This window comes from Felis catus, chromosome E3 (assembly GCF_018350175.1).
Source record: "Felis catus isolate Fca126 chromosome E3, F.catus_Fca126_mat1.0, whole genome shotgun sequence".
Classification (NCBI taxonomy): Eukaryota; Metazoa; Chordata; class Mammalia; order Carnivora; family Felidae; genus Felis; species Felis catus.
Window position 1 is genome coordinate 10,012,118 of NC_058383.1, and position 22,950 is coordinate 10,035,067.

General features: G+C 44.9%; 1 protein-coding gene across 1 annotated transcript in view; it reads right to left on the minus strand.

Annotated features, from left to right (window-relative positions):
- Positions 1-1,755: 1,755 nt before the first annotated feature.
- Positions 1,756-22,950, minus strand: part of BAZ1B (bromodomain adjacent to zinc finger domain 1B) — a 71,770-nt gene continuing 50,575 nt past the window's right edge. Inside the window, exons 12-20 of the mRNA XM_045048043.1 lie at positions 21,078-21,255; positions 18,979-19,161; positions 11,099-11,246; positions 9,923-10,070; positions 7,633-7,748; positions 5,210-5,355; positions 3,998-4,101; positions 3,299-3,671; positions 1,756-2,789 (exon numbers count right to left, since the gene is read on the minus strand). Coding sequence (XP_044903978.1) covers positions 3,314-3,671; positions 3,998-4,101; positions 5,210-5,355; positions 7,633-7,748; positions 9,923-10,070; positions 11,099-11,246; positions 18,979-19,161; positions 21,078-21,255 — 1,381 coding nt within the window. The 3' untranslated portion in view covers positions 1,756-2,789; positions 3,299-3,313. The remainder of the gene's footprint in view (positions 2,790-3,298; positions 3,672-3,997; positions 4,102-5,209; positions 5,356-7,632; positions 7,749-9,922; positions 10,071-11,098; positions 11,247-18,978; positions 19,162-21,077; positions 21,256-22,950) is intronic.

The following is a 22,950-nucleotide window of genomic DNA, read 5'->3' on the forward strand; positions in this document are numbered from 1 at the left end:
CTGATGGTTTAACAGGACCAGGGTGCTGACCTCAAGAAGACGTGGCCCCCGGAACACCATCCTAGGGGAGCCTGAGAAGCTGACTGAGGAGAGGACATCACAGAAGTGGCCGAGCCCCTGAGTCCCGCCTGAGTCCCGCTGTGACTGTGTAGGAAATGCACAGAGGCCCACAGCTCCCTTCCCCAGAGCCTGAGCACTCGTCAGACCGGAGCTGACCTTGGGGCAAACTGCTCACTCAAGCCAGGGGCCTGGCTCGGAGCTCACACTCCCCGAGTGTGGACTCCACAGAGCAACCCAGGGTTTTGGTTTCTCCTTTTTTTAAAGCCCATTTTAGCCACCGCTGCCCCAGGTTCAGGTGGTCAGGAGTCGGCAGTGTCCCTTCTTGGTCAAGGGGCTCACAGAGTGTGCTCTGCAAAATCTTTGAATTCCAGAAGCAGATTGCCACCTAGCAGTGACCTACTGAACCAACCACTCTGACTTGATAAAAACGCCCAGCATAAAAAATAAATGGAGACATAAATAAAATTGCTTATGTGGTAGAACTGATGAAGCAGAGTACAAGGGAATTCATATTTTCACTCTTTTTTGCGTTATGTTTGAAATTTTCCTGGAAAAGAAGTGTTTTAAAATGTCTGGGATGCCTGGGTGGCTCAGTTGGTTGAGCGTCCCACTTCGGCTAAGGTCATGATCTCACAGCTTGTGAGTTCGAGGCCTGTGTCGGGCTCTGTGCTGACAGCTTGGAGCCTGGAGCCTGCTTTGGAGTCTGTGTCTCCCTCTCTCTCTGCCCCTCCCCCGCTCATGCTCTGTCTCTGTCAAAAATAAACACTAAAAAAAATTCTTTTTAATGTCAGCAATTACCCCTAAATTAATTCTTCCATCCCCAAATTCCCAGCTAAGCCTTTAGAAATATTTGTCTCTAATTACTAGAAAAATGTTTTTAAAGTTTGTTGTGAGAGAGAGAGAGAGCGAGCGAGCGAGCGCTGGGGCAGGGGGGCAGGGATGAGGGCAGAGACAGGGAGAGAGGGAGAATCCCAAGCAGGCTCTGAACAGTCAGAACACAGAGCCTGATGCAGGGCTCGAACTCACAAAACCATGAGATCATGACCTGAGCCAAGATCAAGAGTCAGACGCTTAACCAATTGAGCCACCCAGGCGCCCCCCCCCCCCCCGGAAATTTCCAATGACAATTTTGGGGGTTTCAGAGACCAGGCCAGAAGCTTGAAAGTCACACTCTGATTACTGGGCACCAGAAATCTCTCCAGGAAGCAAAGAAATGCAAATGGATGTGGCCTGTGGTTAAAAAGATGGTCAGAAGTCCTCTGAGCTCCGGGAAAGAGCCCTGGGGGCCACATGTGCCACTACCGCCCCCACAAACACAAAGAAAGATTCACCAGAACTGCTGCTTCTTTATAAACACAAGTACATAATGTTTATTTGAAATTCCAATTTATTACAAGTTTACCCTTGAACGGGGCCCTTCCTCCTTAAAGACAATTAAAAAAAAAAAAAAACAACAAACAATTCAGGTGTCACTGAAGTGGGAACACAGGATTCTCACTGTTAACAAGAACAGACTGGCTCTAGGGTAAGAGGCAGGGGGAGGTGTTGGTGGCTGGGATCACGGAACTGTAGCGTCAGTGCTAACTCCGAACCTGTGGGAGAAGGGACAGTAAACCTATCCAGCAGCCACTGGAGCAAATCCCCCCCGGTCTCTGGGCAGGGTAGGCGGGGCGAGACAGGGAACACACCTTGAAATTCAGTATTAAGAGGCTTTATTCTCAAGTTCTAGGAGCTGCAATCCCCTTGGTGGACATGTTTTCCCTTAACTTAAATAGTTACAGAAGAGCTGAGGTGCTCACATTTGCTAAATTCAAAGCTGGTAGAAAAGAAAATTAAACCCTGTTTTGCATTTTATCAAAATCTGCCATAAAAGGGAAAGACGACTAGGAAGTCCTGCCCAACCAGAGCCACTAACGCCAGACTCCTTGCGGAAGGGCCGGCAGAGCTCCTCCACACCCCCCCACTCCCACCCCACGCGCAGCTGGCGGACCGGCAAGATTCAGCTTCGTGGGGACACGGTGGGGGGAGGCGGGAGGTGGCGGCTGTAGATGGAGGCGGCAGAATCGGCGCTCGGGGCAGGCAGAGGGACAGCCCTTCCCCCCCAGGTCCCACCACCTGCCCCGATGACCCTCCAGCCCGGCTTCTCTGAAGGAGAGAGGATGGGCTGAGGGAGGAGACGGGGCAAAGTAAAGCGAACACGTTATCATATAAACTGTACTGTACATGTGCCAAAGCAAGATGACAGAAATATCTTACAAGATGTTCTTTATACAATATCACTGCTGAAACAAGCAACTTTTAATAACTAGAAAAGTCAATTAAAAAAAATTAAACATTTAAATTCTTCCTGCTTTTCTTCTCCCCTAAGAGCTTGTCTGGTACGTGGGTGGGCTGGGCTCCAACACCCCTCTGGCCAGACCCATTGAAGTAAAGGTTATATGCATGATTATAAGCAGGACTCCAGTCTCTAAGTGAAGTGCCTTAGGTTTTTTGTGGGTTTTTTTTAGTTTTTTTTTTAAGTTTTTTTTGTTTTTTTGTTTTTTCTGAGGGGGTGAGGTGGGGTGGGGTGGGAGCAGGGAGAGAGCGGTCACAAAGAGGGGGAGGGGTTAGATTCAGGAATGGCTCCGGGACGTGTCCCTTTACTCTGCCAAGAGCAACTCAAAGGAGCACAAGTGTCTCATGATGCTGGTGAATACAGAACGTGGTGTGGCACTCACTGATAGCGTCACCTGAGGGAGGGGGAGCGAGACACAGAGGACGGGCTTGAAGAAACAAGACTGGGTGTAAATACAGATTAAAAAAAACCAATACCACCTCCCCAGTTGGCCTGATTACCCCCAATCCTTCTATGTAATGCAGTAACCCCTCCCCTAGAGACCAGAGGCTTGGCACTGTTGTGGTGGCCAAAGCGAGAGGGACCCCGGGAAAGAAGGTTAAAGGACAGGGGCTCACGACAAGGGCTGTACCCCCAGACCCTCCCTGGACACTTTCAGGGCCAAGGCCCTCGTCTACCACCCGCCGTGTCTCTGGGCAGAGACCACCCAAGAGCAGGTTCTCCAAAGAGCTCTGCGTGCGGAGGGCCCTCTGGAGAGCTGGGGAGGGCGGCAGAAGCTCGGGATGACGGGCACTTCAGGACTCCCCGTGACTCCCTCCCTTCCACACTCCTGTCCGCCTTCCTCTCCCGCCCCCAGCTCACCCTCCCCAGCTCTCTCCATTCCCCCCACCTCAGCTCCCTTACCAGGGCCCTGCCTCTCTATTTCTTCTGCCTTCGTCCCCTGGACTGTCCAATGGGCTCTGACTCACTGTCCCCTTCATCTTCAGCAAGCCGATCGGGAAACTTCTTGCGTTTCCTGCGGACATATGGGTGGCCAGGAAGGTGTTTATGCAACAGAGCCACCAGACACTGTTCTGTCTTCACCATACAGTTTAGCACATGGCTGCCCCGGCAGTTGTAGAGCTCAGCATTGGTAAACACTTGCTTCATGTCAGTAAGAAACTCCTGCACAGAGCGGTAGCTCCCACAGGAACATTTGTTCTGCATTGTCTGGAAGTCCATGGGGTGGGTGATGACATCATAGTAATCCTCGGCCTCGTCTCTGGTCACCGGCTCCCTGTGGAAGAGAACCAAACGGAGATGTGAACGTAGCCTCGAGAACAGACACAAACCTTGTTATCAAACCACCGCTCCCAGAACGCCCGCCCCTGCGGAGATCGGCCAGCTGGCAGGCGGAGAAGAGGTGCGTCCACCTTGTACAAAGTGCTCTCCCTTACCAGTTTGGGAAGCTAACTCTTCCACCACTCACACATGGCCTAAACAAAGGGATCGGGGTGGATCCCACGGCCTCCGCTCAGCACGCCCCGGGCCAGCTGCCTATCTGCACGCTCTGAGAACCCACAGGTGGGTCCTGCTTCCCTGTGCTGGAGACACAAAGCCCACCTGAAAGGCCAGCTGAAGCGGTACTTCACAATCTTGTGGAGGATCTCTTCACACTTCTGCAACTCCAGGCTTTGCCTCCGGGAGCTCCGCTTGGTCTGGAGTACCTGGCACCAAAAAAGAGAGACATGTTATTACAGGTCCAAGAGAAGAGTGGACGGAAGAGAAAATGTGTGTAAGGAGTTCAACCATTTTCTTGGAGCAGAGATAGTCAACATCTGACATTCAAGTCGGGGAGTGCGCTCAGCCAGGGGGCAGGCGTCTTCCCATCAGCCCACTTGCCTCTTCCCTGCAAAGGGGGCAGCAGAGGGCAGGCAGCAGTTGCCGTATTACAGCCGTCCTGCTGGAGGTCAGCTAGAGAGCCCACTGTCACCAGGACGGCGGCCTGAGAGCAGATGGACCTGGGATTATGTGCACACCATGGAGGGGTATAAAACAGCAAGTGCGGAGAGCTGGACTGGTTACAGGGACCACTGGCGGCTAACTCTGTGGGGGTGGAGGGCCTGAGGGAAGAAAAGCGAGAGGCACGACTCCTTTCCCGGGCTCTCCTGCTGCAGGCATGTGGGAGCTAAGTGGCTGAGGAGGAAAGGGCGGGTGTCCCCTCCAAGGAGTTATCACTGCTGCGGCTCACAGTGGTCAGAGCCACGGGCTTGAAGAGTTAGTTAGGGTCGGGCCAGCAGAAGGATCTCACAATGCCCCCGAGCTCCCTAGAGGCTCACTTTATGCCCCCAACCCCAATTTGCTCTGTCAGAATAAGTTAATTTTCAAGAGCCTCTTTATTGTTCTTGGAAGCTCAAGTAAAATCTGAAGTAAAACCACTAAAATTACATTGGTTGGGGGAGCAGAGGGGAGGGTAACACCCCTCCACGACAACTGTCGGCAAAAGACTCAAGAGTGAATGAGGCTCCAACATTGCTGACATTCCCACAATGGAGACCCAGCCCCTCTGAGCCACTGGAGACACATGGATACTATTTTAAAATCCCTAACAAGTCACAGGCTGCCTATTAACTAGGGGAGACGATATCTGCAGGCTACAGCAGGGGAATGCCGGACATAGCTGCTCCCGAAGGGCCTGCTGCCTCCAGGCCCACCCATCTGCCACACGCAGCAGCCTGCAAAGTTGGGGAGGGGGGCGCCAGGGGGAGGCTTCCACCTGTTGCACACTGGCGGGGGAGGGGGGGAGCGTTAGAGGGAAGGGGAGAAATCACTTACCAGCTCCTCCACCTCAGCGTCGTCCACAGGTGGTACCTTCGGCCGAGACTTCCTAGCAGGATGAGGCTTCTTGCCTGGCCGTCGTCCTGGCCTCGCTGCAGGAGGGATGACACCATGCTTGCCCCGGACAGTCTTTCGAGGTCTCACTGAAATAGAAAACATGGATTTGGAGTCGAACAGCTGAGGAAGAAGGGAACACATCTATGGAATGGGAAGAGCACCCAGCCGAGCAAAGCAACGGCTCCCCGTGGTTGTAAGGAGCTCTTACAGTTTCTCTCTTGCCTTACCTAACAGGACACTTTAAAGGTAGAGAAGGAGATGAACGGATAGCTTTCATCAACTGCCAAAGACCTGCTAAGAGTCTCTTCGGCAGGCTCTCTTCAGAACGGCTCTCTCTGCCCCACTGTTCACAGTCACTCCTGGGAACGAACGAGTCAGTGGTGAGCTGACTCACCCAGGAGGAGAGGCCGTCTGCTAACAGGTCTGCCTGGAATTCCCACAGCCCCAGCTCAGCCTGTCAACGTACGTCCTTACGTGGAGGGGGACTCTGAACGTAGAACACTTCCTAGTTCCCCAAGGAATCCTACATTCACCACAACCTTCTCAGAGAAAAGCAGATACCTATGCAAAGTCTCCCTCATCGAATCCAATTTCTGGCTTACCCTAGTCCAGCTTTCTTGCATTTCTGCAAGAAATGCACAGACAGTGGACCAGGCCACTTCCACAAGAGCCCTTGCCCACAACCCCGAAAGGAACAATAAAGAATACAAAGACCCCCAAGATGACCTGTGTCTCAGGTTTACAACAGGTGGTCAATGTCAGACAAACCAACATTTCTCAATATGTCCTCCAGGAGCGATGCTCCATAAGGATTAGCTCAAAGCTTCTCCACTGAACACAGGGAGGTGACATGTGGACAGAGACGGGGATATACACAGTCGGTGACACAAAGAATCAATAAACAGTGTTTTACATTCACTTCTGGACCCTGATAACCCTTCATAAGCTATTTTAAGGTCTCTAAGCTCAAGACCAGGCTTGAAAGAGAGAATAAAAAACTGACACCAAGGATGAAACTCAAAATGCTAGAGACAGCCACCAACCCAGGGCCTCGAGCTATACTAAGGAACACATCTTTGGTGGCCTAAAAGGTGCAGCAGACAAAGGGCTCAGAGGTATACTAATACTTCCTAGACCCTTTTGGCAGACAAGAACCTAGAAACCTGGAGAGAGAACAATTCCTTGGAAAGAGAAGATAACTCACAAGTGAAAGCATCCACTACTCCGAAAACAAACCAAATGAGTACACTGTTACATTCAGAATCTATTCCCAGACAACCGTGCATCTGAACTGCACTCTCTAGCCAGCAGATGAAGTCTCTTCCTGTAAGGGACTACGTGTCTCCTTACCCTGGATAACTGGAAAATTATGCCTGGGGAAAAACAACAACAACAACAACAACAACAACAAAAACCCTATAGGAATGAGAGAAATTAATGGGTCTCAAATTAGAGCCCTGCAGGACTGGGAAGATGGGGGCAGGCGGGCACACCCAAACCTCTCAAGGTTTTAGCAGCACCACCGCCAGAAGACTGGTCACACCAAACACCTTCTCAGACTCTATACCAAGATGTGAATGTTCAGAGTGCTGTGATCTTGGGAACTGTATCATCTGTTCAAAAGCTCATCAAAATCTTGACTTGTGGTCTCTTTTCTACCAACCTACAAGGAAGGGTATATACTTTGCAAAGGAGAAGGCTGTTGAAAGTCTAGACTGCAGGACTTTAGGCTTAATCATGAAAAGGACTCATGAAAAATGACCATCACAGAAGTGAGAGAGTCAACGAAGTAAAGTGTAAATGATGAGGCCTCCCCAACCCTGGCTCTGCTGGCATCTAGTGAGAAACAGATCTGAACCTTCCAAACAACCACCCTAACCCATGAGAAAACAAGTCTTCTCTTTTTAAAACCAGCAAACCTATAGACCTGCATGCCACATAAATGAGAAAAATCACTGTAACCAGAGAAAAAAAAATCACTTCTCTGACAGCAGCACTGAACCAGAGGCTAAAACAACCGTTAAGAGATGACAATGGGCCTAGACCTTCCTTACCCATTGTCCCCACTGTCCCCATACACTGAGAGGTTTGAATCAGGAGACTCGTCATCAACACACTTGGGGGCTTGAATTCCACTCAATCTTGGACCAACTGGACCTACCATAGGGCTGATCCAACCTCCCACTAGGAAAGTGGTTAAATGGCATCTTGAAAACCCATTTGAAACCATGGCAGTGGAGTCACCCACCCCACAGCCACAACACGTGAGAGCAATGCTGGGTGGGGGTCCGCTGCCAACGCAGTCTTCCTAAGGCAGCCTGGAAAACTGTGAGGTCAACTATGAAGGCAAACTGAATACTTACATCGCAAACCAGCCACCTCATAATCTTCTTCCTCCTCCTCCTCCTCCTCCTCTTCCTCCTCTTCATTGCTCTCATCATCTTCACTGTCCTCAGAGGCAGACTCTTCAGTGTAATTCCTGTGGGGAGGGAAAAGCACGTAGGGAAGGACCGTGGTTCTAGGCCTAAGCGCTCCTGAGGAAGGATGAATTCCCACACCCCTGTAGCTTTCTCCTCTTCACCAACTAGGCAGGTTTGATGACAAGGCCAGGACACAGGAAGCAGAACGAAAGCCTAAGCTTCAATGGCATCTCTCCCCAACCAGGCCATAAATGCTTTGGATGAGACACCAATAGCACCAGAAATCAAGCCCAAAGTACAACCGCACCTCTCCTCACATAAAACAACACAAAACCTGTTTCTTTTGTCTCAACAGAATCAGCCAGGTAACGTAACATTTCAGATATGAAAAGTTGCTCCCGACCTTGGGGCAGACTGAACGAACGAGCAGCCCGGACAGGTGTTGCTCCACCTTGACGGCCCCGTTCCAGGAGTGGGACAGCTTACAGATGACCACGACATCAAAGCAATGCTAATCCCGGCTCTGAACAGCTGGTCTAAAGCCCCGCCATTTCAGAGGAGTGTGCCTTACTCGGCTCTCAGTGTGGCTGGAGCGGAGTGAGAAATAACTGAGTAACGCTGTCACATGGGGTCAGGATCAAACAGCTCTGCCCTCTCGGAGACCAAGCCAGAGCACCCAGAAGCTGCCCTTTCACAACCTCCAACTGCAATGTGGGAAACAACGGGATTAACTTGGCCAGTATGAAGGCATCTCCTCTTTACAAGGCCCCGGTGTTCGGCCTTGTGGGGGTCAGGGTGGTGAACAAAGCACCACCTCCACTCTCGGGGCAGCAGCAATCTCCTGGAAGACAGTCACTTGTAAGCCTAATCATGGAGGCACGATGCACCAAAGACCGCGAGACTGGATGCTCACTTGGAACACAGAGGAGGAACAACTAATTTTACAAAGACAAAAACACTTCAAAAAAGTGAAATTTTAGGTAGGCCATAGGCAGTTCCCTCAGTACTGGGGAGAGGGAATATTCCCAGCTAGGAGGAACACACAGAGGCAAGGATACCCAATGAACAGTCTGTAACAAGCACACAAAATGGGAATAAGGGCTCATAAAAACAGACCGGGGAGGGATCCCACATCAGGCTCTCAGCTGTTAGCATGGAGCCTGGAGCCTGGAGCCTGCTTTGGATTCTCTGCCTCCTTTTCCTCTCTCTGCCCCTCCCCTGGTCATGTTCTCTCTCTCGTTCTCAAAAATAAATAAATGTTAAAAAAAAAATTTTTTTTAACACAGACTGGGTGCACCTAGGGCTCAGTCAGTTAAGTGTCCAACTATTGGGTTCAGCTCAAGTCATGATCTCACGGTTTCATGAGTTTCAGCCCTGCCATTGGGCTCTGTGCTGACAGTGTGGAGGCTGCTTGGGATTCCCTCTCTCTTTCTCTCTCTGCCCCTGCCCTACTTGTGCTGTCTCTGTCTCTCTCAAAATAAATAAACAACAACAAAGACCAGCATTCTATAACAATCTCAAAAATTAGGCCCAGGAATTTGGACTGTATTTCTAGAGGCAGTGGAAAAATTAAGGTTTTTAAACAAGAGAGTAACACGAACAGATCTCTGCCTTATGTAAACTGTTCTGGTATCACCACAAAAGCTGGACGAATAAGAGGGGGAAAGACTGGAGGTAAGGAATTAAGAAGCCACTGGAGGAGCCCAGATGAGAGAGACAGGAGGGCCAAATGACAGCAGGGACCATGGAGAGTACACAGCAGATGACTGATTTTGTAAGACGTCTGGACACACAGATAATGTCTGGCAAATGAGCACGGAAGTTGAGAGAGAGGAAGACTTTCAAGTTGACAGCAAAGTTGTAATCGTGATCAGGAAGGAAAACAACAGGTATGCGTAAGGAAGGTCAGGAGTTTCGGGATTTTTAGTGGTGGGTGGTTGCAGAAGTGATCGCAAATCAAGAAGTGGCCCAAGTGGAAGTAAAAGGCAAAAGGAGACATACTGCTAGGCAGGATCAAGAAGACACAAAACGTGTCTCACAATGAAGATGAGAAATGTCAACATTAAGCTAAAGTGAAATCAGAGTCCTTTGAGCTCTTACTGTAATACCTTAAATGATCAGGCTCCATACGCAAAAGATGAACTTACAGCTCCTTAGAATAATTCAGTTTGAATAACTAAAGCTTAATTATAAACCAGCCATTTCATCTGTTTTTAAAAGAAGAAATTCTCACCTGCCACGGGAGTTGCGCCTGGCAGTAGCAGGCTGGCAAGCGGGGCACTGCCACTCACCATCTGGCACCTCATAGAGGGCTGGCCTCAGACAAAACAGGTGGAAGGCTTTGTTACATTCATCACACAAGATCAGTTTGTCATCCTCACCTGCAAGGAGATAAACTTGTAGAGCACTGTCCGGAGCACAGCAATGGTTGGCAAGCTGTAACAAAGAGCCACTCACCCTCCATTAACGCCACAGGGGAGCCAACAGTCTAGCAAACTGTTATCCCTTTTTAGAAAAAATGCAGTCATTTCTGAGAAGAAATGAAGCATAACTACACTACTCGTAATTTAACACTCAGGTCTTCTGGCTTCTATCCCCAAATCCAACTCCATCTAGGAGAGGACAGTTAAAAACATTTACAAAGTGGCAGCAAATACCAAGTCCTAGCAGGAAATGTCACTGCTCCTCTCCCACTAAGAAACAAACCCCCATGAAGTATTAACATTTCCTATCCATCCTCTTCCTCGATACCCATCTGATATCGTTCTCTTAAATCACTCGGTTTCAAAATATATGAAATCAACCTGATATGGTCACTTCCCTCTAGAACATTTATTCTAAAACAATGTTGAGAGCAACTGATGGGTTTTACACAGGATCTTTTCATCCTTGGGAAGGGAATTAAATCCTAACCTAGTTCACAAAATAACTTCAGCCACTGAGAAAGCACTTGAGGGCTATTAGTCATTAAGTTCCTTTTACACGGGTTCTGAAAGCTACAAGCATTAAAGAGTCCCAAACCCCTTGCTCTGTAGGACTGTGACAGTTGGCCCAAACCTGAGTATTCTTCCCAATGCACAAATACTGCCCTCTGCTGGTAGAATATCTTACTTCATGGATGACTAAAAACTCAGATTTAAAATTGTAGGTTAATTTTGTTCCCTGTAGAAAATTTAAAGATTGGCAAGATAAACCGCTCTTATATTCAAAACTGAGGAACAAAGGATTTTCTCTGATTTGCTGTCATGTTACTTCAAAGGGCAGCATTTTACAGATCTCTAGAAAAAGGCAAATTCTGTTCCATTACACTTGAAAGTTGTGCACAGAAATCTTCAGGGGGGGAAATATCTTTGGAATGGAAGCCCCAGTCCCTATTACACTCAGACACACAACACTGATTTAAATATACCTTTCTTTCGACAAACTTTGCATCTAGCATTTTCTGCTGACATATCCCACTTGATACAGGCATCAAGCATCCCAAGTAGAACATGCATTCTGGAAAAAGTCTGAGCTTCACGGATTGCTGTCTTCCATTTCTCCAGAGCAGACGCAACCTAAACAGAGACCACATCAGGTCAGCGCTGCCACAGCGACCTCAAGGACATGACATGCAGACTGTTGGCGAAATGCTGCCGGAGAGCATGAACTGACAGCATCAGGAACAGGTGGAGGGGTGAGAGAATGCTGGATACATTTAACTCCTAGGGCTTTTCCAGTCTCACCCGTTTAGTTTATAGAAGAAATCAAGGCTCTGAAGAGTGGGAAAAACTTACCAAAGGTTACATAAAGAATTAAGGCAGGGGATGGGGGGCGGGGGAGGGTGATCAGACACCTGTCTCTTCCAGTGAAATCCACTTAAAGATTGAGTGTCATTTAAAAGCACGAACACTTGTGTACACGCTAAGCGTGCAGTGACATCATGTAGCTACCGCAACTCTGGTCAACAAGATGATCGGTTTCTGCGTTATGTGCCACAACCCCAGTTTACAGGGCCTGGAAATTATAGTAAATACTCTCCATGAAACATTCTACAACACTTAAAAAATATTTTAATTTTTTTAAAATGTTTCTTCATTTTGGAAAGAGATAGTGTGAGCAGAGGAGGGTCAGAGAGGGAGACACAGAATCCAAAGCAGACTTCAGGTTCTGAGCTGTCAGCACAGAGCCCGATGCAGACCCAAACCCACAAACTGAGATCATGACCTGAGCCGAAGTCAGCCACTTAACCGACTGAGCCACCCAAGCGCCCCAATACTTAAAAATACTATGCACTAATCTGAAGTATTCCTCTTGACTTTATCACCAACTTGTAAGTGAAAATTTCAGAGGCCCAGGGCTCAGACTCACTTCTTCCCGGGAGTTACTCTCAGCATAATAAGCACTGCCTCTTCCCATCTTCAGAAAATGCAAATTAATTCAGAATAAGCCAGGGAAAACACAGTTAGGAAGGGGGAGGAGGGGTTAAAACTCTCAACAACAGGGGCACCTGGGTGGCTCAGTCAGTTAAGTGTCCAACTCTTGACTCGATTTCAGCTCAGGTCACGATCTAAGGTTCATGAGATTGAGCCTGCATTGGGCTCTGCGCTGACGGTGTGGAGCCTGCTTGGGATTCTTGCTCTCCCTCTCCTTCTGTCCCTCTCTCACTAGCACGCATGTGTGCCCTCTCTCAAAATAAATAAACTTAAAAAAAAATTCAATGATAAACACAACCCTCTCTCCTATAAAATATACATTCTAAGGAAAACCAGAAATGCCATTTTTGGATAATTCCTTTATTGGTATTACTGTTTCATTAATCAAAAGGTGTTTACATCTTCAAAACATTTCTTACCTCAATGATGAGGTAAGCATCTGCATAAACAAATGCCTCTAAAGGGATTATCATTCTCAGACAGTCAGAAAACACAGCAGCGATGGACGAGGGAAAGCTTGGGAGCTACACCGGAAGCTGAGAGATTAGGTCATCCTACTGTCATCCACCTTGTGGGGATCGTATTGCTTAACCCGGCCAACCTGGCCGTAACTGAACTCAAATTCAGGGAGCGATGCCTACTGCTTTTACAACTTGGCTACCAGGCCTAGCTGACTAACAATACCACTGCTGCACATCTCTGCTCTACCCTAGGCAGAGGTCTATTTTAAGTAATATAGTCTTTATCTTGTAGGAAAGGCTAGTTATCCTGGAAGCCCACAGGCTTTAAAATAGAGCTGCCAAGGGACAAAGACCGTTGAGCTACTTCTGAAGCTGTGGTGTGAGGTTTGAGAGTGGGGAACAAAGGCTGCCCTTTCTCTTTCTTATGGAAACAGAGAACCACAGAGAGCCCTGTGTGTATCAATTCACGAATAACAAGAATACGTAATATAAATACAACAAAAAGTCTATTTAAGGGGCAGCTAAAATTCTAGTAGAATCTGGCTCATTCCTTACTCCAACTCCACTGCAGATAATTTCAACATCTGCCTTCAAAATACAGTACAATTTCCTTCCTTCCCTCCTCAGAGCTCCTCAGTAAAATGTGAAGTCCACAATCGCAGCTTGCCTCGCTGGGCTGGGCTGTTCCCATGATGCCAGGGAGAGCTGACCTATGGTACACAGATTCTTGTAGCATGGTTAACAACCCACATGCCTTCAATGGAATACAAATTTAAGAATTTTAGGTTCAGGGGCACCTGGGTGGCCCAGTCGGTTAAGCATCTGACTTTGGGTCAGGTCATGATCGTGCAGTTCCTGAGTTTGAGCCCCGCGTCATACTCGGTGCTGACAGCTCAGAGCCTGAAGCCTGCTTCAGATTCTGTCTTCCTCGCTCTCTGCCCCTCCCCCGCTCATGTTCGGTCTCTCACTCAAAAATAAGTAAACATTAAAAAAAAAAAAAAAAAAGATTCAGTCCTTAAAGAGTGCCCTAACAGACAGAAATGGCTCAAATGGGCTTTGCTGTCCTCTAGTGGACAGATGCATGAGAGCATTCAAGAGTCCTATTAGCATATAGTACCCTTTTTTTTTTTTAACTATTTCCTATGAATTACAAGATTTGAGTGCTCAATAGCACATCTGGCCTCGTTAAAATAAAAAAAAATTTTTTGGAAAGATCCTGGAAATAGGCTTACTTAACTTCATTTTAATACAGACTTGAGACATAATTTATGTTAACAAGTTCACCTGTAAAGAAACAATGGTTTTTCATGTATTTGCAGAGCTGTACAACTAGCGGCATAATCTTAATTCTAGAACATTTGCAGCACCCACTAGTAGCCACTCCACATCCTCCACCCTAACCCACCACTTCCCCAGACCTAGGCAACCACTAATTCACTTTTGGTCTAGAGATTCTCTTATTCTGGACATTCTGTATACCTTTTGTGACTGACTTCTTTTACTGAGCATAATTTTTCTAGGTCCATCCACATCGTAGCATATAACAATACTTCATTCCATTTTAACTGCTGAATAATAACCACTGAATGGATAATTCACATTTTGTCTATCCATTCATCAGTTGAGGGACATCTGGGCTATTTCCATTTTTGGGCTATTATAAATAATACTGCTATGAACATATGTGCACATTTGTATAATCTTCATTTACTATTTTTGCCCGAAGTCTCAGCAATTTGGGGCCAGGTCTCCTTCACATTTCTAGATCCCCAATCCCAGTGCTCTTGACATCATAGATACTGGATAATCACTAGCATCCTGTTAAACCCACTGAGTTATCCACTTAGACCAGCCTACATTCCAACCAGCCTCTAATTTTGAGGGCAAAACATTAGGCATTCAAGATTTGAAAGACCATCCTGTTCTCCTGTCACTGTAAAAACTTCCAAACAGTCCAGCACATTAAAACAAAAACCCCACACCATATTCAAGACACTGGGTTTTTTGTTGTGCTTTTAAAGACACCGTTTTCAAAACAGATATACAGTGGCAACAAAGTTTTGACATTCGACACTGGTGGTATCCAGTAAATCCTCTAGGTCTTACAATGCTGCTGGAGGCTAAACACATTATTCTGATGGAAAATTCAAATCTCTAGCATGTTTAAATAAAATTGGTCCCTAGGTAGAAGTGGATGTAACAGAATCAAGGGGAAGCCAGCTTACCTGCAAAGTTCCCATTAATCCTTTCACTAACAGTAAAAAGGCAATATCCTATCTTGGTTAGGATATGACAAGGCTTTCAACCATATTCTTCCACAAAAGAACATTTAAAATGGAAAAACAGATAATCAAGTTTAGGGACAAATGCATCCAAAGTAAATAGCCTAAAAGAACTCAGGATTTTGCCAATTTATACAACGGCTTTCCCACTTAATGCAAAAAAAAAAAAAAAATTAAATAAACATTAAATATCTGAAATCATCAACTATTACAAAAAGGGATTAGAGAAACCATCTACTTTTGTAAGTAAGGAAACTGAAGCCCATTTTAAAGACTGATATTAGTTCAAGCAACCACCTAGTGCCAGCTGAAAAACCCTAGCCTGTGCTAAGTGGAAACCTTCAAAGCAAAGGGCAGTGGAAAATTTCAGAGCTGTGGCAAAGCTGACCTTTGGTCGGGAACTGCAGGCAGGGCATAATGCCATTTTAATGGAGAACATTGTTGAACTACTTAGTAGGCAACCTAATTGATTTTCCAAGAAACTCTTCCATGCTTTCCATTTGTGTACCATGTGTCTGGGCCCCAAGGTTAAACCAGCAAAACGCTCATATTTTCCTCCCCGATCAAGTTAAGAATGAAGTCTCATATGACAAGCTAAAAAGAGGTTACTTTGCTATGGGGAGGAATATTAAAAAAGAACTTTTGACAAGAATTCTATAGCTACTGCTGCGCAATGAGAAACTGTTACTGGCAAAGAAATGTCAAGGGAACATCACATCAAGAGACTCTTCTGGATACAGTTAAAAATAAAGCCCATGCAGTACTCAGCAAGGCTAAAACTGAGGCCTAATGAGAAAAGACTTAGCAAAGGAGACTATTAACCATCTAACATCTTAGACTTCATCTAGAAGCTTACCTGAATGCCGTGCCACCATCAAAAGAGAACACAGAGAACTGGGAACTAAATCCCAGGAAGATACCAACATGTGTGGAGTGTTTGAATCTAAGTCATGAATTAACAGTTAAACCTTTATTTGGGGTGCCTGGGTGGCTCAGTCTGTTAAGCATCCGACTGCAGCTCAAGTCAAGATCTCACAGTTCATGGGTTTGAGCCCCGTGTCGGGCACTGTGCTGACAGCTTGGAGCCTGGAGCCTGCTTCCGATTCTGTGTCTCCCTCCCTCTCTGCCCCTCCCCACTCACGGTCTGTCTCTCTCTCTCTCTCTCTCTCTCTCTCAAAAATAAATAAAAACATTAAAAAAAAATAGTTAAACCTTTATCGGACTGAATCTTAGCTCTCTGCTCTGCTTACCTCCTTCCCAAAAGCATCCTTTTATCATGCTTCACCCTTGGCCTGAGGGAAGAAACGGAGAGTAACTTGACAACACTGTACAAATACCTGAGGAGCTTTAGAGAATAAACTCATTCTGTGTTCTGTATCAATTTGGAGGGAAAACAAGGACCGGCTGGCCCGTGAGGAGAAAGCCAATGTCAGCTCAATCTAACGAAGCCTATGCGCCCTTCCACAACTGGATTAACTCCTACTTATTCCTCAAAACCCAGCTGACATGGCCTCTCCTCCGGCCCCGCTTTGCCCTAGGTACCCCTCACAGGCAGGCTGGCTCCTGCACTTTCTCATCAGCGCTCGGATGCCACCAAGACCATCCTTCCCATGCCAGCGGGACTCCTTGAGGGCAAGGACTTCTGGCTTCTACTCATCACCATCACCTCCAGACTTCCCACACGACTGGCACAAGGCAAGTCTTTACCAGATGTTTGTGAACAGAAGGAAATGAGGGAGTGGAGAAAAATAAAAAACAGGGAAAAGTGTTCTTCTATGGGATAATGCCTGGGACCACTCCCTTCATGTAGTGTTTTCAAATTCTTTTCTTCCTAAGTAATCTTAAGCAGAAATCTAATAGACAAAACAAAAAAATGGAGCTAATTATTCTAATAAAGAAAAACCAGAGACATTTCATCAGTAAGGAATTAAGATACTCAGAAAACAGTGTCATGTGGATCTATATGGACTGAAAGCAGACAGACAGAGATTATGCTGAGGGGTGAAAAATCGCAGAACATTATGCAGATGACTCCATTCTGTACAACTGCCATAAAACTATCTTCATATGTATACAGAAAACACACCAAAGTACTAAAGACTGATATCCTTGGGGAGCAACACCAGGATAGGAGTGGTTTCATGTTTTACGGTACCTCTCACACTGGATTTACTTACAATGAGCATGTTACTTTTAAAACTTAAAAACCAAAAAAACTGGATATCCACATGCAAAAAACTGAGGTTAGACCCTTACTCTACAAAAATTAACTCAATATGAATAAAAAATTCATTTAATTATTAATTTTTTTGAGAGAGAGAGAGAGCACGCGCGCACACACACCCGTGTGCACAAGCTAGGGAGGGGCAGAGAGAGGGGGAGAGACTCCACGCTGTCAGCACAGAGCCCAACGCGGGGCTCGAACCCATGAACCACGATATCATGACCTGAGCCGAAATCAAGAGTCAGGTGCTTAACTGACTGAGCCCCCCCAGGTGCCCCTGGATCAAAGATTTAAGTGTAAGAGCTCAAACTCTAAAACCTGTAGAAGAAAACAGAGGGGAAGGACATTGGATTTGTTGACACTGGATCTGGCAATATTTCCTGGATGTGACACTAAAAGCAGAAGCAGCAAAAGAAACAACAGGTAAGGTGAATTCTGTCAAACTTTAAAACTTTTATACATCAATGGACATCACCAAGAGAAGTAAAAGGCAGCGCACAGGATGCGAGAATGTATTAGCAAATCACACACGTGATAAAGGATTAATACCCAGAACGCATAAAGAACCTACATAACTCAACAGTGAAAAATATACAACCCAATTAAAAAGCAGCCAAAGGACTCAAAGCAACATTTCCCCCAAGAAGACAGACAAAAGGCCAACAAAAACATTGCTCAACATCACTAATCATTAGGGGAATGCAAATCAAAACCACAAGAGATCACTTCACACCCATCAGGATGACTGCAACCAAAGAAACAGAAAATACCAAGTGTTGGCAAGAATGCGGAGAAATCAGAGCCCTTGTGCACGGCTGATGGGCATGTAAAATGGTGCAGCTTCTATGGAAAACATGACCGTTCTTGAAAAAATTAACCAGAATTACTATAATGATGCAGCAATTCTACTTCTAGGTATACAGCCAAAAGAACTGAAAGTAAGAACTAGAACAGATAGCTGTACACTGGTGTTTAAAGCAGCATTACTGGATGTGAGGGCCACCGGCTGCAATATCTGTCATGCCAGTTCTCCAGGATGGATCTGGCACATGTGGTGGGCTAGCTGAGTGTATCCTTCCTCCCTCACTGTACAGCCCTCCTGAACCTTCCCCCATAGAGCAGGACCATTCTTCAGTCAAGGGTATACAGTGGCACTCCCCTGCTAGAGGCTCCCAGCAAGCTCTCAAGGCCCACAGCAGCATCACCCACTAGAGCCAAAAGGTGGAAGTTACCCAAGTGTGCATGGACGGATGACTATGGAATGTAGTATATACACAGAATGGACTATTACTCAGTCTTAAAAGGGAAATTCTGGCACGTAATATAACACAGATGAGCTTTGAAGACGTTATGCTAAGTTAAATAAACCAGTCGCAGAAGGACAAATAGCATGATTCCACTTCTATGTAACGGTGCCCAGACTAGTTGAATTCAGACGCAGAAAGAAAGTGGTGGTTGCCAGGGATTGAGGGGAGAGTGAAATGGGTAGTTCAGTCTTTAAGGGGCAGAGTGTCAGCTTGCAAAGGTATAAAGGTTCTGGAGATGGACAGGGGAGATGGCTACATAATACTGTAGGTACTTGACACACAACTGACAAAGAGCACAGAAATGGCTAAAATGACTAAGTGCTCATTACGAGTATTCTACCATTTTTGAAAACTTAAAAACTGCTACCACCTTTTAAAAAGAAATCAGCTCTGGCAAAAGGGGCTGGGGACACTCTGAGCCATTATCCAGCTCTGCTCCACAGACGAATCTGAAAACCACAAAATTTAGTGAAAGTGATAAAAATGGACCACTGGTGCAGGAACAGTGCTTACAGAAGGTAAAATCACAGGGTGAGACCATTTTAAAACCAGACCGCACTCTTCCACAGTCATGAAACTGCATCTTCATGAACAAAATACCTTTGCTTCCTCTGCCATTTTCTTCTCTTCATCCACCTCTTCTGTCTTTGCTGAATCTTCGCTTTGGAGTTTTCTTCTCTTTTGTTTGGGAGCCATGAAGCCTTGGAGAAACTTCTTTATGACACTGGCTTGTAGGGCAATCACACACTCACCAAAATCCTTCAGTTTCTCTAATGAGATCACCTACAGGAAATGATGGAAACACCAGAATGAATGAAAGGCCAAGATGGAAACACCAGAATGAATGAAAGGCCAAGATGCGAGGAGACTATCCTCAACTAAATTAAAATCAACCTGGACCCCAAATGGGTCACATAGCATGAATTTACCTCGGTGCCTCAGTTCAGTGGGTGGTTTATACATTGAAAAGCAACTTATTACTTTCCCTGGCAATGGGACCCACGGGATGCTGAAACTTGCTCCCCTCAAGAAGTCATTCATTCACTCAGCAATTGAGTACCTACTATGTACAAACTGCAGTCTCAAGGCAGAGAGAAAATGAGAAGGAAAATAAACATTACCTGACCCACCAGCTTACAAACTATGTAAGCCAGGTAAATATGCTTTCCATACTTTTTCACCTAAGCCTCTCATTTATGTCCTGGATAAGGAAATCATTTTGATTCAAAGCATGCACTTAAGTGAACACTACCTTCTCAGTCACACAAAACATGTCAATTAGAGATAGCATTTTAGAACAACAAAGAAATAAAGATGAATGATGACAACCCGATGTTAGCAAGGTGTGAGCCTGGGTCTGGCACAAAGCAGGCAATGGATAAATATTTGATAAATAAACAAAAAAGTATATGTTGATTTTGAAACTGGCAAAATCCTTTAGGGTTGAAGAATACTTTAAAAACATCATTAAGAACAACAAAGATGTTTAAATCCTTTTTCTCAGGAAATGTGCCACGCATTCATAACCAAATTACAGAGAAAAGGCTGGGGGTGCCTGGCTGGCTCAGTCAGTGGAGCAAAAGACTCTGGATTTTAGGATGGGGAGTGTGAGCTCCACAATGGGCATGGAGATTACATACATACATACATACATACATACATACATACATACATACATAAATGGAGAGAAAGCTGCATATATGTTTTACTAATTCTAATAGTAAAGACACAGAAATATGGAAGTCTGGCTGTAAGACATCTACCCTCTCAACTCCTACCGTTATTATGTACCCCGAAGTAATATAAAGACGGAGAACAATGGAATGTATTTGTAAATTAGGAAAAATGGGGAGAAAAGATGCAACTGCTCATAAAAAAATCACACAACTAATACTTGTTTAATGCATACATATAATTTGAAAAGACCCACAAATGTTATTACCTTTGGAGTTATATGGACTTTATCATTTAAAATCAGTAAAAAGCACTTTACAACAACTGGTGGATAGTATTTTCCAATCTTCTCTCAGGCTGTGGTATACTAAACCTACCTCACATGGAACATGGGGTCTCCTGAACTGGTTCATCCACAGCACGTGACAGTCTTTTGGAGCAGTAAATGACAAGACCGTAAATGGGCCTTGAAATGTATCCATTCACCAGCACCAGTGCTACCCAACATTAAGCAAACCCTTCTGAGCCAATCAGTGACAAGGATGGACAAATGGGAATACACAAACATGTTTCAGACCTTAAAGCATAGGCACCAATTACATGGGAATGTTAAATAACAGATAGGTTAAGCAATGTTCCAGAACTGTGACTCCAAAACCAGTTTTCTATTCAACTTAATAGAAAAGAGATTTTTGGAGAGCTTGGCTCAGTTGGTGGAGTGTCTGACTCTTGATCTCGGGGTTGTGGATTCAAGCCCCACAATGGGTGTAGAGATTAAAAATAACATCTTTAAAAAAAAAATAGAAAAACTCTTTTTGAACAAAGGATCTAAGTGTATGATGAGATTTTCCAGATATCAAAGGAAAAATACCACATGTACACAGAGAATTTTTGGTTCCACAGGTCTTTCAGGACAAACCCACATGTGATTTCCGGGGTCATCTGGGGAAGTCAAGAACATCAGGGCACAATTCCGAATTGAGTTTACATAAGTAACAGATTTCATTGGGTGTTTATGTTCTTACCCGGGCTTCAAATTCTGATGTTTCTTCCACATAACCAAGTCCCCCCTTTTGTAACCTTGTTGCAACTTCAATGAGATCACTACGAAGAAAGTTTAAAAGCTCCTGGTTGCCATCACAGGATTTTAGACCCAAATTTGGCTTCCGGGCCAGATGAATAGAATGAATAATGTCCTGGTACCTAGAAAAGTTGGGGTAGAGGGAAGGGGAAATAAAGAAACATTTCAAAACGGTCTATAAATTTCAACGACTTGAATGGCAGGTCTCATTTCTAGAAGACTTACTCAGACTGTTTTTATCTCTCCTGGGTGTTTCTTCAGACCCACGGTTTCTTGCACAAATTCTCAAATTTTTCTTACTCATTTTAAAAACACCCTTCTTTTATTCTGTATTTGATAATCCCAGTATCTGAAGTGGACTGCTTTACCTGGCTCTCATTCACATTTCCTGGTCTGGGTTTTGTTTTGACCTTTTTACCTTGAGTTTCTTGGATTTCTATCTGTGGAAATTCTTTGAGGCCTGGTTTGAAGCTTACTTCTCCACAAAGAATGTGCACTTGCCCATGTCAGCTGCCAGGAATTGCTACCAACCTGAGATAACTTTAAATCACCTGCCTGGAATTCCTTACAACATAGAAAAAAACATGAAACTGAGCAGACACCCTATAGAAGGACCTTCAAGTTCACTCTCACACTACAGATTAACCTGCTGAAGTCCCAGCAGCAGACTCTCTTCTCTGTTGGCTTCTTACAACAAAATGAAAACTAAAGCTCAAGGTCATCTCCACTGAGTTAGACTAAGTTTCCATTTCGTTCATTCCAAGCACTTTTCATATTATTTTCCTCTGAATACAACCTTCACTGTATCCCATGGGTTTTCTTACAAAGGATTTCCCTTTCCTTGCTTTCTAGAATTCCCTTTTATTTTCTTCTTTGATACGTTATCTAGGAATACATTTAACTTTAAGATCCTTTGGTTATCTTTAAAGAATTTATTTCTAACTTTATCATAATCTGATCAGAGAATGTATCCTGAAATTACTTTTTTAAAAAAAAATTTTTAATGTTTATTTTTGAGACAGGGAGAGGGAGAGGCAGAGACAGAACATGAACGGGTAGGGGCACAGAGAGATGGAGACACAGAATCTGAAGCAGCCTCCAGGCTCTGAGCTGTGAGCACAGTACCCGATGCCAGGCTTGAACTCACAAACTGTGAGATCATGACCTGAGCCAAAGTCAGACACTTAACCAACTGAGCCACCCAGGCACCCCTTACATCTGTTGAAATTGCTTTTGTGGCTGAGTATATGATTATCTTTTATAAATGTTGATGGATATAACAAAAAACTTCACTTCTGTTTCCAGCTGGCCTGGTATCTATCATTTTGTTTTTAAATTCCTTTTTTATTGAGATAATTGAGTGCACACTCTATATCCTCCATCACTTATTTTCTTGAAAAGAGCATATACATTTTTGCTTTATAAATTTGAACCTCAAATGGTTTGTGATACATTATCCTATCCTTATCCCCTTGGCCACCCAAAGGAAATTCAAATAACCACCAACAAGAGAACAGATAAATTAGATTCACAAAGATTACACAAATTCACAGAATCATATATAGAAAGGAAAATGATGGGAGTTCAGTTATAAAAATCACGGATGGAACCTGAAACTAGTATATTGTATATCAACTATACTTCACTTAAACACAATGATTTTTTAGTATAAGAATGCTAACTAAAGAACATTACATCTCAAAGACCACATATGCTTGATAGCCTTTAAAAAGTTCAAAATCAGCAAAACAAGATATGTGAGATTTTTTTAATGTTCAACAAAAGAAAAAAGTTTAAGTTTTGTTTTTAATTCCAAC